The sequence below is a fragment of the Vipera ursinii genome (genome assembly GCF_947247035.1).
Source record: "Vipera ursinii genome assembly, chromosome: 7".
In the NCBI taxonomy this organism is placed as follows: Eukaryota; Metazoa; Chordata; class Lepidosauria; order Squamata; family Viperidae; genus Vipera; species Vipera ursinii.
Window position 1 is genome coordinate 39,902,795 of NC_139521.1, and position 17,296 is coordinate 39,920,090.

At 34.9% G+C, this 17,296-nt stretch overlaps 1 protein-coding gene across 5 annotated transcripts in view; it reads left to right on the forward strand.

The window, feature by feature from the left end:
* Positions 1-17,296, forward strand: part of BLTP1 (bridge-like lipid transfer protein family member 1) — a 148,884-nt gene that overhangs the window by 84,884 nt on the left and 46,704 nt on the right. For all 5 annotated transcript variants that reach the window (XM_083367354.1, XM_083367353.1, XM_083367356.1 and 2 more), the window contains exons 47-56: positions 2,868-3,113; positions 4,215-4,308; positions 6,662-6,712; positions 8,863-9,069; positions 9,254-9,492; positions 10,514-10,758; positions 13,740-13,845; positions 14,832-14,929; positions 15,145-15,330; positions 16,744-16,912. In XM_083367354.1, the coding sequence (XP_083223480.1) occupies positions 2,868-3,113; positions 4,215-4,308; positions 6,662-6,712; positions 8,863-9,069; positions 9,254-9,492; positions 10,514-10,758; positions 13,740-13,845; positions 14,832-14,929; positions 15,145-15,330; positions 16,744-16,912 (1,641 nt within the window). The remainder of the gene's footprint in view (positions 1-2,867; positions 3,114-4,214; positions 4,309-6,661; positions 6,713-8,862; positions 9,070-9,253; positions 9,493-10,513; positions 10,759-13,739; positions 13,846-14,831; positions 14,930-15,144; positions 15,331-16,743; positions 16,913-17,296) is intronic.

Genomic DNA, 17,296 nt, shown 5'->3' on the forward strand with positions numbered 1-17,296 from the left:
TGAAAGCAACATGGAGGAATTGGGTGAGATCTTACCTTCTGTGTACTGCAAATACTTTTCCTATTAAAACCTTCTTGAAAATTTTTCCCTTTGTGAGGAGAGAGGGAAGGTTATTTTTTCTTTCCCACCCTCTAAAATGGTGGTGTCTGACAAAGCATTGAAAAGATCAACTTAATATAATTGGATATTTATTTTTTTGGAATTTGGGGACCCAAAAAGTTCCTGTTCTTACTGGAACCTGCTATTTTATTTTCTTTGCAAAAAAGAATTTAAATTGGATAAGAACTTAGCCTGGGATCTGAAAAAGACTCCAAATGCTAGCGGGGACATCTTTTGGTGAAGTTTGGTACAACAGTTTATTCCTTCTGACAAAGAGTCTTGCTCACAGCCCAGACCTGACCTTGGTATTATCTATGAGAGATTTCACTCTGAGAGAGCAGCTGGGCAGTGAAATTGGTTTCTAGGAATGGTGGAGGTGTACATTTACTGACTTTTGTTTAATAAATAGCCTTCACTAGAAAGACTATTTATAACTATGTCAGAAATGGAGGAGGATCAGCAAAAAACCTTGGTTATGTTAAAATTTGTACTTGAATGTATGCTTAAAAACACTGAGAAACTCAAAGCTCTCTTGAAAGACAAAGGTGCCAGCCTAGAGCCACAAAACAAAACCCTGATTGCAGCTAAAGAACTATTAATCCAAAAAACAACAGGAGTGGAAGAAGTGAATACTAAGATAGAGGACTTTACAGATCAACAAATACAGTTTACTAAAAATCCAGGACAGGAAGGCCTGGCGGAACGTGTCCATAGGGTCGCGATAAGTCAGACACGACTTCGCAGCTGAAAACAACAACAAAAATCCAGACAATGAAACAATAACTTTAAAACTGGAAATGACTTTTCATACAAACCAGAAGACTTCTGAGAAAGAAGAAGAGCAGATCGAACTGAAGACAACTATACCAGAACAAACACAGGGATCTGGGTTACCAGAGCGACAACCTAATGATTATAAATGGGCCAGATCTTTCAGAAAATTGGCAATTAGATGGTCTCCGTCAATCCAAGTAACATATACAAGAATGAAGGGAGATCTGTTTGATGACTTAAAAGCATTGGTATGGAAGCCTGGTTGGCAAAAGAAGAAAGCTAGAATTAGGTTGAAAAACGGGCTTTTTGGTTTACTAGAGAGGACCCTAAACTGTCAACTAGTGGGCTAAAGGGAGATTCTGAGACAAAGGGAAATTTGATTACTAGATTTAAAATAGTTGGAAAATACTAACAAATAAGGGATTAATCTGTCTAATACTGAGGATTTAGATTTACAAGGGAAATGTAAACTAACTATTAGGAAATAGGTTTGAATTATTGACTAGCCCAGATAATATAGATGATGGATTTGAACTAATAAAGGATACTCTATTATTAAGGTGATGATGTATTAGGGTGAGAAATAGAAAATGTTTTATGAAATATAATAATATATTTAAGTAACTTATAAGTGTATTTTAGGCATCATAATTTTTGTGAAGTGAGATAAAGGAAATTTGGATTACCTGAAAGTTAAATACTATGGATATCAAAGGTCAAATTGGAATACTGTAATTAAAAATTAGGTAAAACTTAATAACAGGACATGGATTGTTTATTGAGATTTATTAAGATATGTATAAGCAAACATGTATTTATAAATGTGATAATGAAGTTCTTACTGAGTTTGTTACAATTAGACATTTACTAGCTTAAATATGAAATAGTAAATGTTAAGGGAAACAGAGAAGAAATATTTGATGATGTAACCTGAGATACCTACTAAAGATTTTGTTTTTGAACTATTGTTTAACCCAATTACCACATTGCTTTCCAAATACTCAAATGTAAAACTGGAAAACTAATAAAAAAATCTTTTTTTTAAAAAAAAGAATAGTAGCTTTTGATATTGGCTGCTTTTGAGCATCACAAGAATATTCATATCAAAATCCAATCCTTGGCTAGCTAATACATTAATTTTGGAACTGACTTGATTAAAATTTTTGTTTACACACAAAAAAAATTAAGGCAACGAGAAAGTTCTCAATCCCGTTATTCAGATGTATTATTTGATATTCAGAAATGTGAGGTCTATATGTAAACAGTTGTTTTGGTGGCTCTGAGTCAATCTTGACTCCTGGTGACTACATGATCAGGTCTATGCAGCTTACTTGGCAACATTTCCTGAATAACTTTCCATTGCCTTCTTCTTAAGGGTGAAATAGAGTGATTGGCTCAGTCTTTTGGCTTCTGTGCCTAGAGCAGGACTAAAACTCACATCACCTAACTTCTAATCTGTAGTTACAGTACAACATGGCCCTTTCTGTACATAGGTCGTTACACATCCCCCCATTACAACTATTTCAATTTCTTATTAATTGTTCTGATAATTAATTGTTCTATTGTTAGATTATTTAAATTTTAATTCTGATTACCGGTAATCAGAAACAGTTCTCATTCATTATTAAATTGAATTTATTGGCAACACTTAAAATAATGGTAATTCTAAATTTTAATTGAAATGTTGACATTTTGAACCTTTGAAGGATACAAAGTGCCATCAACTTTCATTAAATTCATTTATCCATGTGAAGTAAATATCACTAGTTTACAAAACCAAAATCCTAATATGAAGATGCTTACTATCTTATGTGTTTATTGTGTTTAAGATATTCATTATGTTTTACTGCTGTTACGGCTAAATAAAACAGTCTACAAGATAAGAAAGAGTGCAGATATAAAAGTTAAAGGCATATTGATGGATATATCTTTTATGTAATTATTTTTGAATAAATTCTAATAATATTTCTTGGTTTTATTTCCATTTCTTGTAGGAATTCGGAGCCCTACAGAACCTGCATGTAAAGTTGCATTTGAAAATGAACAAGATAGCAGCAGCTTGAGCAGACCTCAGAGAAAACGTAGTTTGGTCATATCTGAACCTCAGCATGTGACCCTCATAATCTTTGGAATTGGCATGGTAAATCGCACACATCTTGAAGCAGATATTGGTGGGCTAACAATGGAATCAGAACTGAAGAGAATCCATGGTAGCTTTACACTGAAAGAAAAAATGAAAGGTAGAAGTTGTTAATTGAATACATTTGTTTTGATTAATAAAAGTGAGAAGTGAAATACAGAATATGACAGATAATATAATATAACCCAGACTGCTTTTGGAAAAATATTTATCTTATTGAAATAATGAAAGGATTATTCTGTTTAGTGTATTTTAATGTAAAAATAATTAGGATATTGCTGGGAATCTGATTAAAACTGGAGAGATTTGAGTTCATAGTTTTACTTATCTATGTGAAGCTTACTGGGTAACCTTGACTAATAAAATCTTAATTACCTTACCTCATTGGCTTATTTGGGGAATAAAATGTGGGTGGTATCATGGATCACTTTAAGGTAAATTGATAAAATGAAGGATATAAATGTAACAATGCTTTGCAAAACTATAAGAAACTGAAAAACTACATAGGTTGCATTGATCAAATTATATTAAAATATGCTAACTTTAAAATTTGTTGTAAAAATTTATATTCTTATTAGAAATACAGCAGGCAAAATATATGACCCTATAACAATATACTTATAAAGACATTTTAACATATTGTCCAAACTTGTTAGAAATGTCTTTATAAGTTTATTGTTATAAGGGTCTTATATTTTACCTATTGTATTTCTAATAATAATTATAAATAAAATTATTATTATTATTATTATTATTATTATTATTATTATTATTATTATTATTATGCATGAATGTAAATAGGGACGCAGTGGCTCAGTGGGTTAGGACGCTGAGCTTGTCGATCAGATGGTCGGCAGTTTGGCGGGTCGAATCCCGAGTGCCGCGTAACAGAGTGAGCGCCTGTTACTCGTCCCAGCTTCTGCCAACCTAGCAGTTCAAAAGCCCATAAAAATGCAAGTAGAAAAATAGGGACCACTACGGTGGGAAGGTAACAGCGTTCCGTGTGCCTTTGGCGTCTAGTCATGCCGGCCACATGACCATGGAGCCGTCCTCGGACAAACGCTGGCTCTTCAGCTTTGAAATGGAGATGAGCACCGGCCCCTAGAGTCGGAAACGACTAGCACGCATGTGCAGGGGAACCTTTACCTATGAATGTAAATAATAATTTTTCACTGTAAATACCCTTTTTTTCCTATTAAAGATGTACTGCACCAAAAGATGACCGAGACAAGTGCTACTGCTCATATAGGTGGTGTTAATATTGTTCTACTGGAAGGGATCACACCAAATATCCAGTGAGTTCAAATAAAAAGTGATACTTGAATTGTTATTTATAAAAACCGAAGTTATGCCCAGTATAAAAGGTTAGGTCCAGTGTTCCTAGTAATTGAATTGCATTGACTATGTAGGCAAAATAAACAATGGCAGAAGTGATACAAAAATGCCTTTTATCTTACTTTTAGAGTTAACTATAGAAGTTAACAATAATCATTACAATGAGTCAAATATTCATTAATATTAATATGATAGCTAGAGTCCAAGGTTTTCCTGAACAGGTGGTACGTATTAGGAAGTAGGTAAAGACTCAAGAATCATTTTGATGCAACAAGATATTAATTAAATCATTAAACTATGTTAATCCTGCCACGTTTTAATTTGATATCTTTAATATATTGTCTTTTGGTCTTTTTTTTGTCTGATGTATTTAACCTAACTATAACAATTCAGTTTCAACCTATTACTATTTGTTTCTGATGATCATGCTGCCATTATTAAACACTATAGTAATTTATAGTAATGGAATTCTTGGCAAGAATAATTAAAAAGCAGTTATTTTTCTTAATATAAACACACTTTCACTGGATTCGTTTTTGACAAATTCACTAAATTACATGTAGGATTTCCTAGAAAAACTTTTTTTAAAATGCAGTGTGCTTAATTGAAGTAATTATATTTTTAGAAAGTTTTAAAATACTGTGTTGCTTGGTAACAAATCATTTAACTTTGATGAGGTTTATCTGATGTTAAAACAGTTGTTTCCATTTTTGTGCATATAAGTCCCTAAATATTTTGCGAATTTCATTTTGCAATAGTGGCGATTATCTATAGCTTGGATGTAGGATGAGAGTGAAGGTTCGTTCTCCAAACATGTGGGTTGGTTTCTGAACATTTCATTAAGTTCTTATAAACAGAATCACACTGACATACTGTAAACTCTGCTGAAGATGTTACCTAGCCTAGTAACGAAACATTCAGAAACCAACCCACAAGGTCAGAGAACAAACCTTCACCCTCATATTTCATTCTTTGCTTCTTGCATACTTGAAAATGTATGGTTATTAAAATTTTATACAAACACTTTAAATAGAATAGCAATGGCAGGACACTATAAATATGTTATATAGTTCACTCTCACATATTTCATCATAAATGAAATAAATCTAAGTCATGTGAAAAAGAAAGTATGTCCTCTTTGAATTCTGTGGTTTTACAAATCAGGACATAGTAAAAATCATCTGGTCCTTAGCAGTTCTTAAAAGTAGGTAAATAAAGCATCAGATGAACAACAAACAACACATGACATAATACACCATGTCATCATTTATTTTACAAAAAGAAAGTCAAAATGGAGAATGGGTGTACTTTCTTTTTCACATGTCTGTAGATAATGGGTTTTTTCCTGTCTGTAAAATGTATTATTTAATTATTTAAGAGAATATGGGAACAACTAATTTTTGGATCAGTTTTTCCCAGTTTTTCCCATATATATATATGTGTTTTCTATGTGTGTGTGTGTATGCATATGTATGTATATATATATATGTTAAATGTTTGTTAAGTATTTAGAATGCACTTGCTTAGGCCCCAAACATGGGACAAATCTTATTTCCTGTTTCAGCCGAGCCCAAGGCCATCTACAGGGGTTAAAACAACTGCTTAAGACGCAGTTGGCCCAGGTTCGAATCTCAGAAGGGTATGGCTGACTGATGAGAACAAATAAGTTTGAAATGATCATATCTGTCTCCCTTTATTCTTTGTTAGCAAGCCAAAAAAAAATTACACACACACACACACACACATACATACATACATACATACATACATACATACATACATATCAAAGATGTTGATACTATTAATTCTATGAAATCCTTTTCTGGATAAATTTGCACTTAACAAACTTAAATAAAACTTTTCAATTACATATTATTTCAAAAGATAGCCAGATGTGTTAATGTTTGTATAAATCCCTTATTACAGTAAGAAGAATGCTATAACAAAATAAGAATTAGTTACAAGACTTCTTATAAATTTGCATCTGTCCTGAGAGTTCATTGTATGATCCAGTAGGTGAAAGCGTTTCTTACCTGATTAAATTTATCCAGTTATTGATCTGATAGAAATTTTGCATGCATACACTTTTGGAGCAGCCAGAAACATTATCAATATATTATTTATACTGAAATGAATGGCTTGCTTATTATTCTTTGCAGTATTGAGATTCACCAGTTATCACTGCTTATATAATAATTTTTCAAGTATTTGAGCATATTTTGAATTAACAATATCTGACTAACTCTTCTGCATGACTTTTTATTCCTTAATTTGCTTTGTTTTGTTTTTGCTTTCATCCAATCTTACATGTAGGTTGGAGGATTTTCCTACATCACCAACAAGCACAGCCAAACAGGAATTTCTGTATGTCACGTTGCCTTTAAATGACTTTCAGACAGAATGTAGTATAGTTGAAGATGTATGTAGTATAGTTAAGATGCATTTTTTGTATATACTTAACTAGTTTTATTATGAGATATAACTGATAAAATTGGAATCAGCATATATTAGAAGTTTTGAACCATGTGTTTACACTTTTCATTTATTGACAGAATGGGGCTTGGGGGGATTCTTTTGGTGCCTTCTGGTTAGTGTTGATCTTGGTAACTGCCTAGCCAAGTCTCTGCACTTTTCCTGGCAAGATTTCAGAAGTGGTTTGCCATTGCCTCCTTCCTAAAGCTGCAAATGACTGACTGACCCAAGGTCACCCAACTGGCTTTGTGCTTAAGGCAGGACTAGAACTCATGTTTCACTGCTTTCTAGCCTGTTACTTTAATCACTACACCAAACTGATCCTTTACAGAATAGTTCGGATATTTAAAGTGATTTTCTAAATTTGTAACTTTTTAGTCTCACTCATTGGCATGATAAGAATATTAAGTATACTGACTTTATTCTATGAGAATAATAAAAGAAGATAGTTCTGACTTTGCATTGATTACGAAGACTCTCCTGTTGTTATACTATACTATTGTTATATTAAATGCTGTTAAAGTGTTGCAACAAAAATTGTTACACATCACAGAAATATTTGATATACATCCCATCCGAAAAATGTGCATGGAATGTCTCATCTAAAGGAGCTTTCCTGTATACAATGAAAGCATTTACTGTATATTTAAAATATTTTCATGCACACAGCCGTGTTCCTGATAGCACAGATTCTAAACAGATGTTGTCATTGCATAGTCTGATACCTCTCCTACTGTAATGGCATGGGAAGAAACGGAGGTCTAATCCTAAATAATAATTGTGTGAGAATATCAGGACTTTTCTGCCACACCTGAATAAGCTACATATGTTATTGAGCAGTTTTGACTATTAAATTATTTGGTTAATTATATGCTATCAAGTCCTCATAACAACTTAAATTGATTTGCACCATGATAGTCTATATCCCTAACCTGGTCTTTCAGTTCGTCTAACAGTACACCCATTATCACTTTAACTGAATTAATACACTTCACTACTGGCATCATCTTCTCTTTCCTTCCATCTTCCCAGCATGAGAACCTTTTCTAGAATACTGAATTTTCACATTACGTGTCCAAAATATGATAATTTGAGCCTCGTTATTTGTGCCTTATGAGAAATCGGAATTGATTTGCTTGATGGTCCATTTATTTGTTTTCTTGGATGATCACTCTTTGCCTTCTGGTTCTTCAAAGTCCAACTTTTGCTTCTATAGAGCTTTACTGGGAATACCATTGCTTGCACTATTCTGATATTTATAGATCTAGATACATTGTAATATCTTTTCCAAGGCCTTCATGGCTGCCGTTCCAAATATTAATTTATGACATATGATTGTTCTTTTACTGTTAATGGTTGATCCCAAAAGGCAAAAGATATCTACTAGATATCTTTATTATTAATTTTAAGGCTGATTGTTCTGTTTTCATTAGTTTGGTCTTTATATTTATTTTTAATTAGATTTTTCTCACACTGCTTGGCTTTTATTATTAGACCTTGCAGATAGAGTCATCAATATAGCATGAGTTATTGATGTTTCTTCTTCCAAAACTATATTCATCTTCCAATCCAGATTGCCTTAATCTATATTCAGCACATAGATTCAATAAGTAAAGAATGATTATACACCCTTATCTCACTCCTTTGCCAACCTGGAGCTAGTCTGTTTTGCCATGTTCTGTCCAGACCAGGGGTGGGCAATAAATTTTCCCAAGGGGCCACATGAAAAACTCGGACTGTTGTGGAGGGCCAAACCAATAGGGCTGCTGCCACGAGCCAGACAGGGACAGTCAAAGGACCAGATGTGGCCCGTGGGCCATTGAATGCCCAGGTCTGGTCCAGTCTGTAGCTTCCTTACCTGTATATAAGATCACACAATCAAATACCTTCCTATAACCACTAAGAATAATTGTATTAATTAGGCTCAGCTGAACATTGGCCATAGACTGTTAATATTATTTGATAGTACAAAATGACTCACTAAGGCCACTAAACATCTTTTAAAGGTTTTTGAAGAAGCTAAGCATGTATTTTCTTTTTAGAACTGTGGTGAAATGTAGTATTGCCAAATCGCAAGCTCTTTATAGTGCCCAAAGAGGAGTGAAAACAAACAATGCTGCCATCTTCAAAGTAGGTGCTATCAGCATCAACATTCCTCAGCATCCAGCTACTCTTCACAGTATGATGGTTCGCAGTTCTCATCAGCTTTCAAAACAAATATCGGATCTCATCAGACAACCATCTGCAGTGTAAGTATTTATTTATTTATTTATTTATTTATTTATTTATTCATTCATTCATTCATTTTTATTTATTTATTTATTTATTTAATAATCTTACATTCCCTCACCTAGAGGTGTTGCAATTCGTACAGTCATCCCGTGGAAACCATTTAGAATATATGATAATTGTATGTCCCATTTCTGTAAATAGTACACAGCCTCCCAAAGAAGATATTGCAACCCCACTACCTGCAGAAAAAACACCTACAAGTGTAAATCAGACTCCTGTTGAAACAAATGAATTTCCACAATTGCCAGAAGGTTTGGAAAAGAAGCCGATAGTTCTTAAATTCAGTGCCATGATTGATGGAATTGCTATTGGAGCAGCACTCTTGCCTTCTTTGAAAGCGGAGTACAAAATGGGAAGAATGCGAAGTCATGGAATGACAGGTAATTAATTTTGTTATTATATGAAGCATCTTAAAGTAATAGTCATAGTTCCACTCAACTAAAATTCTAATACATGACACTGAGATTTGAAGAGCTCTTCCAGTTGGACATTTCCATTATTTTTTAACAAAGGAATTTTGTCTCCCTGTTTCACACCTGATGGTAAACTTCTCTGAGGCTCCTCAGTTCAGAATTCTAACACAGAATAGTTGATAAGCAACTTCATGTATTTAATGTATTTAAAACTAGTCAGTTACAGTAGTTCTTTGGATCCTGTTTCTCATATTAGATTGACTATAAATTTTAAGATGCAGAAATTGGAATGTAAATGGAAAATATTGTTAAAACAATAAAAATTTGGATTGTGCAGCATTTTTAATTTGAAGGGAGTAGATGCTTCAAGGGGTAAGAACATAGCATCTTTCAGCCACACCTTGAAGTAGTTTTTGGCTTTTTCTAGGATCAAGGCTTACCTTGTGTAATCCCCAAACGAGGTATGCGTGCTGCAAGAGCTGGTAGGCAAATGTAATGTTTATACCATTGTGTCTTGCATTGCACATTTTTCCTTTAAATTAAAGGGCTGCACAAACTTATTAAAAATATTTTCACACTGAGTATATATCTATTTTTGCAGTGTCCTATCTTTAAATATATACTCACAAATCCAATATTGGTTTTATTTAAAGCAGCTTTGCTTGTTTCCTAGATGGTCTGTTTGAAACTTGAAAAATTTGAAGTGACTGTCACTAGACAAGATGTTATTTCACAGTATTTTGGATTAGAATAGTTCTTCTGAATTTTAGGAATCTAGGAATGTACAAAAATTAGATAGTCTTCATGCTGTGTTAATGTATTATGTAGCTGGGGTTTCTTGGTTTTATGGAAAAAGAATCCCTATGCATTTGGAAGTAGTTCACTGTCTGTACTTAGAAAGTAAACCAGGAGATGGGAAATTATTTCTAGAATCGCTGTACCAATAAGAGATTATCGCACTGAGCTTACATGTTTTTTTCTTCCCCAGGTGCACAGACAAGATTTACATTTGAACTCCCAAATCACAAGTTACGATTCACTTCCAAAGTGTCTGCCACTGATATGTCTACCATACCTCCTTCAGCTAGTCTCAACCTCCCTCCTGTGACAATGTCAGGCAAATATGTTATGGAGGAACATGATAATTACTCAGATCAAATATGGAGTATAGATGAACTGCCAGCTAAACAGGGCTATTATCTCCAGGGAAACTATTTGCGTTGTGTGGCTGAGGTTTGTATTATAGTTTGACTTTACAGATAGTCCTTCACTTATGCCCACAATTGAACATTTTTGTTGCCAAGCAAGACATTTCTAAAGTGAATTTAGCCTCATTTTATGACTTTTCTTTCCATAGTTGTTAAGGGAATCATTGCAGTTGTTTAAATGAGTAACACAGTTATTAAGTGAACCTTTGCTTTCCAATTGCCTTTGCTTGTCAGAAGGTTGCAGAAAATGATATAAAAGTTCACATAACCCCAGGACATAAATATGAACCTGTTGCAGAGTCCCTGAATTTTGATCATGTGACCAAAAGGATGCTGCAGTGGTCATAAGTGAGAAAAATGGTCATTGTAACTTTGAATAGTCACTAAACAAACTGTTCCAAGTTGAGGACTGTATCTGTGCTACCTCATTTTTTATTTTAATTTTATTATAAGATAAGGACCCAGATTGTTGGGGGCAATTAAGCTGACTTTGTAATAATGCCGCTTGGGGTGTGTGTGAAAGCCCTAATAAGCAGGCATATACATAGAATGAAGGCTACTGCTAAGCTTGTAAGCCGCCCTGAGTCTTCGGAGAAGGGCGGGATATAAATGGAATAAAAATAAAAAAATAAAAAAATAAAAAATAAAATATAAATGAAAGCAAAAGCCAAGAAAGAGGCAAAGAAAAACCTTGGAGGGATCTTGGAGTCTTAGTGGACGATCACTTGACTATGAGCCAGCAGAGTGTAGCAGCAGCCAAAAAAGCTAATACAATCCTGGGTTGTATAAACAGAGGCATAGAATCAGGATCACACGAGGTATTAGTACTGCTTTATAAAACCCTAGTGAGACCACACCTGGAATACTTCAGCCAATTTTGGTCACCATATAACAAAAAAGATGTTGAGAGTTTGGAAAAAAATTCAGAGAAGAGCAACCAAGATGATTAAAGGCCTGGAGACTAAAACATATGAAGAACAGCTGCAGGTTTGGCTAGTCTAAAGAAAAGAAGAAATAGGGGTAATATGATAGCAGTATTCCAATATTTGAGGGGCTGCCACCAAGAAGAGGGGGTCACTTTATTCACCAAAGCACCAGAGGGCAGGACAAGAAACAATGGTTGGAAACTGATCAAAGAGAAAAGCAACCTGGAATTAAGGAGAAACTTCCTGACAATTAACTAGTGGAACAACTTGCCTCCAAAATATGGGTGCTCCATCACTGGAGATTTTTAAGAAGAGGCTAGACCTGTGATGGCAAACCTTTTAGAGACCGAGTGCCCAAACTGCAATCCAAAACCCACTTACGTATTGTCGGCTGCCGGATGGGCGTGGCCCATTGGGTGGGTGTGCCTGCGGTGGTAACGGCAGACTGGGTGGGACTAAAGTTCAATCGATTCCAACTTTGCAAGATCTTTTTTCTTGCAAGAAGTTGAAATTGATTTTTTTTTTTTTGCACACAGTGGTGGAGGCCTAGAGCGAAAAGGTTTTATAAAACCCAGCTGAAGGCCTATGACTGGAGCAATGGCGTGCCACCTGTGCCATAGGTTCGCCACCACAGGGCTAGACAGTCACTTGTCTCAGATGGTATAGGACCTCCTGCTTGAGCAGGAGGGTGGATTAGAATTCCTCCAAGGTCTCTTCCAGCTGTATTCTAAAAAGAAAAGGTGCAAAAGTAAAGAAAGAAGAATAAAAAGCAGTGATTTCCAACTTTTCAGTACAGCATAGTACCTTTTCCTTTTGCTTTATGTTTCTAATTAATTCAGACGCGGTGGCTCAGTGGGTTAGGATGCTGAGCTTGTCGATCAGAAGGTTGGCAGTTTGGCGGGTCGAATCCCGAGTGCCGCGTAACAGAGTGAGCGCCTGTTATTCGTCCCAGCTTCTGCCAACCTAGCAGTTCGAAAGCACGTAAAAATGCAAGTAGAAAAATAGGGACCACTCTGGTGGGAAGGTAACCGTTCCGTGCGCCTTTGGCGTCTAGTCATGCCGGCCACATGACCACGGAGACATCCTCGGACAAGCGCTGGCTCTTCGACTTTGAAACAGAGATGAGCACCGGCCCCTAGAGTTGGAAACGACTAGCACGCATGTGCGGGGGAACCTTTACCTTTTATTTCTATAACAAAGTCAATCTAACCATCAAAACCTTCCATTTTGAAGTCCAGAAGCAGTTACAATCTCAAAAACATTTTTGAATTGGCTTCTTATGCATATTTTTAAGTTGACAATTTTTTTATGTTGTATCCTCAAAATGGTTGATTCATAGTTTTCTCCTAGTATTTTGTAAGTAACCAGTTGTTATAGACAAATATTTGGTATACCCCAAATTGTATCCTTTTAGTCTAAGCATATAGTACAGGGGTGTCAAACTCAATTTCATTGAGGGCCGCATCAGCATTGCAGTAGCCCTCGGGGCCAGGGTGGGCATGGCCTACTGGGTGGGCATGGCTAGAGTGCGTATGGCCTACTGGGTGGGCGTGGCCAGCTCTACATCGTTCGCATCAAGGGTGCCTATGGGGGCCTGGGCAGGAGAGGGACAGATCTGAGGGTCTCTGGCAGAAGGAGGGTCTCTGGGCCAGGGCCAAGGCAGTGGGGGCCGTTCCCTCACTGTTTCCAGGATGGCTTTGCGGGCCACAGGAAACCACTTTGCAGGCCACATGAAACCACTTTGCGGGCCGGATCTGGCCCCCGGGCCTTGTGTTTGACATGTCTGATATAGTACCACCTGGTTGACCATATTTAGGCTGGTAAACTAAATATAGTCGAGTCTGATCAGTACTTCAGTGGGAGACTTTGAGAAAATACTATGCCCATAAATGAGATATGGACGTTTAAAAATAACTTCCTCATAGATAACAGTGTCAAATCACTCCTATATATCTGCAAATAAAATTAAATACACAGTCTCAAAATTTTCAACATCCAACATAATTCTTAATTTGAATTATTTAACAAAGTCATAATTACATTTCATGAATTAATATTTAAAACATGATCTTTCTCCTAGGTGGGGTCCTTTGAGCATAACCTTTCAACAGATCTTTTGAACCATTTGGTTTTTGTGCAGAAAGTATTTATGAAAGAAGTCAATGAAGTAATACAGAAAGTCTCAGGTAGTCTAATGGCTTTAAACTTTTATTAAGCAACTTGATGGACTGACAGGAATGTTTCTTAGGCTATATTAAGCACAAATAATCTATTTTTAGTACTTTATAAATAGGAAAGATACTGAGTGTATACCCCTTTTGTGGAAATATTTTTAAAGATTGTGTATTTGATGAGACCAATGAAATTAAAATTATTCTGGAATAAAATATAATCCCATAAAGGCCAGAATTAAGACATGATTTCTTGAATTTATTAATTTTTAAATCTCAGAAAGGTGTTTAATGTACTGCAGCGGAACTGTGCATTTTTATTTTTCCATTTAGAAAAGAATATTAATTTTAATACTGTTTGTTTCTAAATGTATTAAGGATTGCAGTTATAATAGATCCATTCAGTTCTATTAAATTGAGTGTCATTTTATAAAGCTTTATATGGACTAACTTAACAAATGTCAATAATTACTGCAAAGACTACAATATACAATAAATCATTACATTTATTTTATAAGTCAAACAAATAGTATTCAGAAACCTGAGCATATTTTAGGGTAAGCAGCCAAACACTAATATTGCATACTCTGGCCTTCAACTATCAAAATAATATCTCCTTAATTTTGGTTCTAGATAATTACATTTGGGGTGATTTTTCATTATAACCTTATGTTGTTTTTGAAGATTATGAAATTTCTTTATTTCAGAAAATAAATTTATTTTACGAGTAGACTTACTTGGCCTTTTATTCAATTTCTAAAGAGAAATCAGGCTTTATAGCTGGGCTGGAATAGGATGTCAAATTTTATTCTTATGATCAGAAATAAAGATGCATTAGGCATAATATAAATATTTACCCATACCACCTTGCAGCTCATTGAAGGTTTTTTTTAAAAAAAAATTGCATATAATCGTGTAGTTTGGCTCTTAAATATGATATCAAATATTTTTAATAACAAGATACAAAAATTATGTGTACAATTGTCTAATTATCTTTATAGGAGGGGAACAACCTATTCCTCTTTGGAATGAACATGATGGAACAAATGATGGAGAAAAACCAAAAATTCTCCTTTATTCTTTGAGTCTTCAATTTAAGGTATTTTTATTCTATTTGAATCTGGAGATTTATTTAGGTGTATTCCCACTGGGCCAAAGATAATTTTTAAAATCAAATTAACTATAGAATGAATTATATATGCGTGTGCAGGTGGGAATGTTATTTTATAAACTCCATTCAGTATCTCAAGTACTTCCAACATCTTTGTAACTCAGGAACCAAGCCCATTTTACTTTTTACCTTTTCTTTACTAGGGAATCCAGGTAACAGCTACAACGCCATCAATGTGGGCTGTACGCTTTGAAACAGGATTGATAGAACTGGAGCTTTCAAATAGAATACAAGCCAAAGCTATGCCTGGTGGCACCAGTTATTTGAAGCTTTTTGGTAAATGCCAAGTGGATTTAAATTTGGCTTTAGGACAGATTGTTAAACATCAGGTGAGTGCTTACTATTAGTTTCTGTAATTACTTTTCATAATCAATTGTGTTATATTCTTCCCCCTCCCAAAGGTTTTTTAAAAAAACGTTAAAGCAGAGTGTGTCCAACCTTGGCAACTTTAAGATTTGTGGACTTTAATTCCCAGAATTCCCCAGACAGCTGGTTGTGGAATCCTGGGAATTAGTCCACAAGTTTTAAAGTTGCCAAGGCTGGACACTTATGTATTTAAGGCTCAGTCTAAAGAATTTATGTGAGAGGTAGAAAAGACTGTTTTTGTTTCAAGTCTTGAAACTGATTTCCACATAATATTAAACAAGTCTCCAATTCTTTAAAGAAAGAAATACAGGTTATCTCATATATGTGATGTGTTTGTGAGGGGGACTCAAAATCCATGTACAGTGTATTCAGAAAGTATTCAGACCCCTTCACTTTTGTCAAATCTGTTATGCTGTAGCTTGATTCTACAGTTGAAATTCCTTTTTTTTCTTATTAATCTACATTCAGTATCCCATAATGACAAAGTGAAAATAGAATTTTAGAAATGTCTGTAAATTTATTAAAAAGAAGAACTGAAATATCACATTAGTATAAGTATTCAGGGCCTTCACTCAGTACTTTGTTGAAGCACCTTTGGCAGCAGTTACAGCCTTGACTCTTTTTGGTATGACATGACAAGTTTTGCACACCTGGATTGTCTGCCATTCGTCCTCTCAAGCTCAGTCAGCTCGGATGGTGACCGTTGGTGGACAGCCATTTTCAGATCCCTCCAAAGATGTTCAATATATGCTCAGCTTAAAATTCTGTTTTCATCTTGTCATTATGGAGTACTCAGTATAGATTAATGAGGAAAAAATGAATTTCAACAACTGTAGAATCAGGCTGCAGCATAACAAAAATTGACAAAAGTAAAGGGGATCTGAATATTTTCTGAATGCTGTATAACAGACTGCCCTACACTCTTCCTTTTTACTATTATATGTTTCTCTGTAAGATTTGACAAAGCTAAAACACTTTGTATTTCCTTCATCTGATGGGATTTATAAAGTGTACATCAAAGCATTCCTGCCATTTGAAATAACATTTCCTTGAAGATTTGAACCACTCTGATCCTAGAAATTTGGATTTGATCTTAAAGGCATAGCTCTTCACCTAAATTTTGGGATAGAATGTGTCATGCCCATTGGGTTTGGCTTGGCTATGGCATGTCTCTCCCGTTTTGTACAATTTCATGTTATTTTTCTCTTTGGGGCGTATGATATGGTTTGTAACTATACACACTGTCTATATAAAATGACTTACAAGTCTAAATTATTCTTAATTTAGATTTATACGTTCAATTATAATTATAAATAAATAGTATCAAGTTTAGATTTGCTATGTTCTAACATGAAATATGTTTTGAATATATAAAGGTATATGAAGAAGCTGGCTCCGACTTCCATCAAGTTGCTTACTTTAAAACTAGAATTGGATTAAGAAATGCCCTTAGAGAAGAAATCAGTGGTTCGTCAGATCGAGAAGCTGTGCTTATTACTCTGAACAGGCCAATAGTTTTTGCTCAGCCTGTGGCCTTTGACAGAGGTACTAATGGGACTGAATCTCTTTTTATTTTATAAAAATAAAATAAAGGTAGACGTACCGGTAGATTTATTATCCATCATTTTGAATATTCCCAATTCATAACTATAGACCTGAACATGTCTGTGGTAAATGGCTTTGCACATTCTCAAATGTTGTCATGCAGTTCTAATATGTTAGTCATTTTGCCCAGAAACAGAAGCACACCTCTGGTTTCTCTCCTAGCCAGCCCCATTTCCCAGCAATTCTGATAAACACCATTTCTTATGGTCAAAATAAGGGGATAAGCAAAACTATGAGCAGATGCAGTTTGATCAGCTTACAGGGAATCATCAGCATTTCACCCACTCTTTCTAGTCCTCTGGGTCAAAAGAACACTGGAGAACT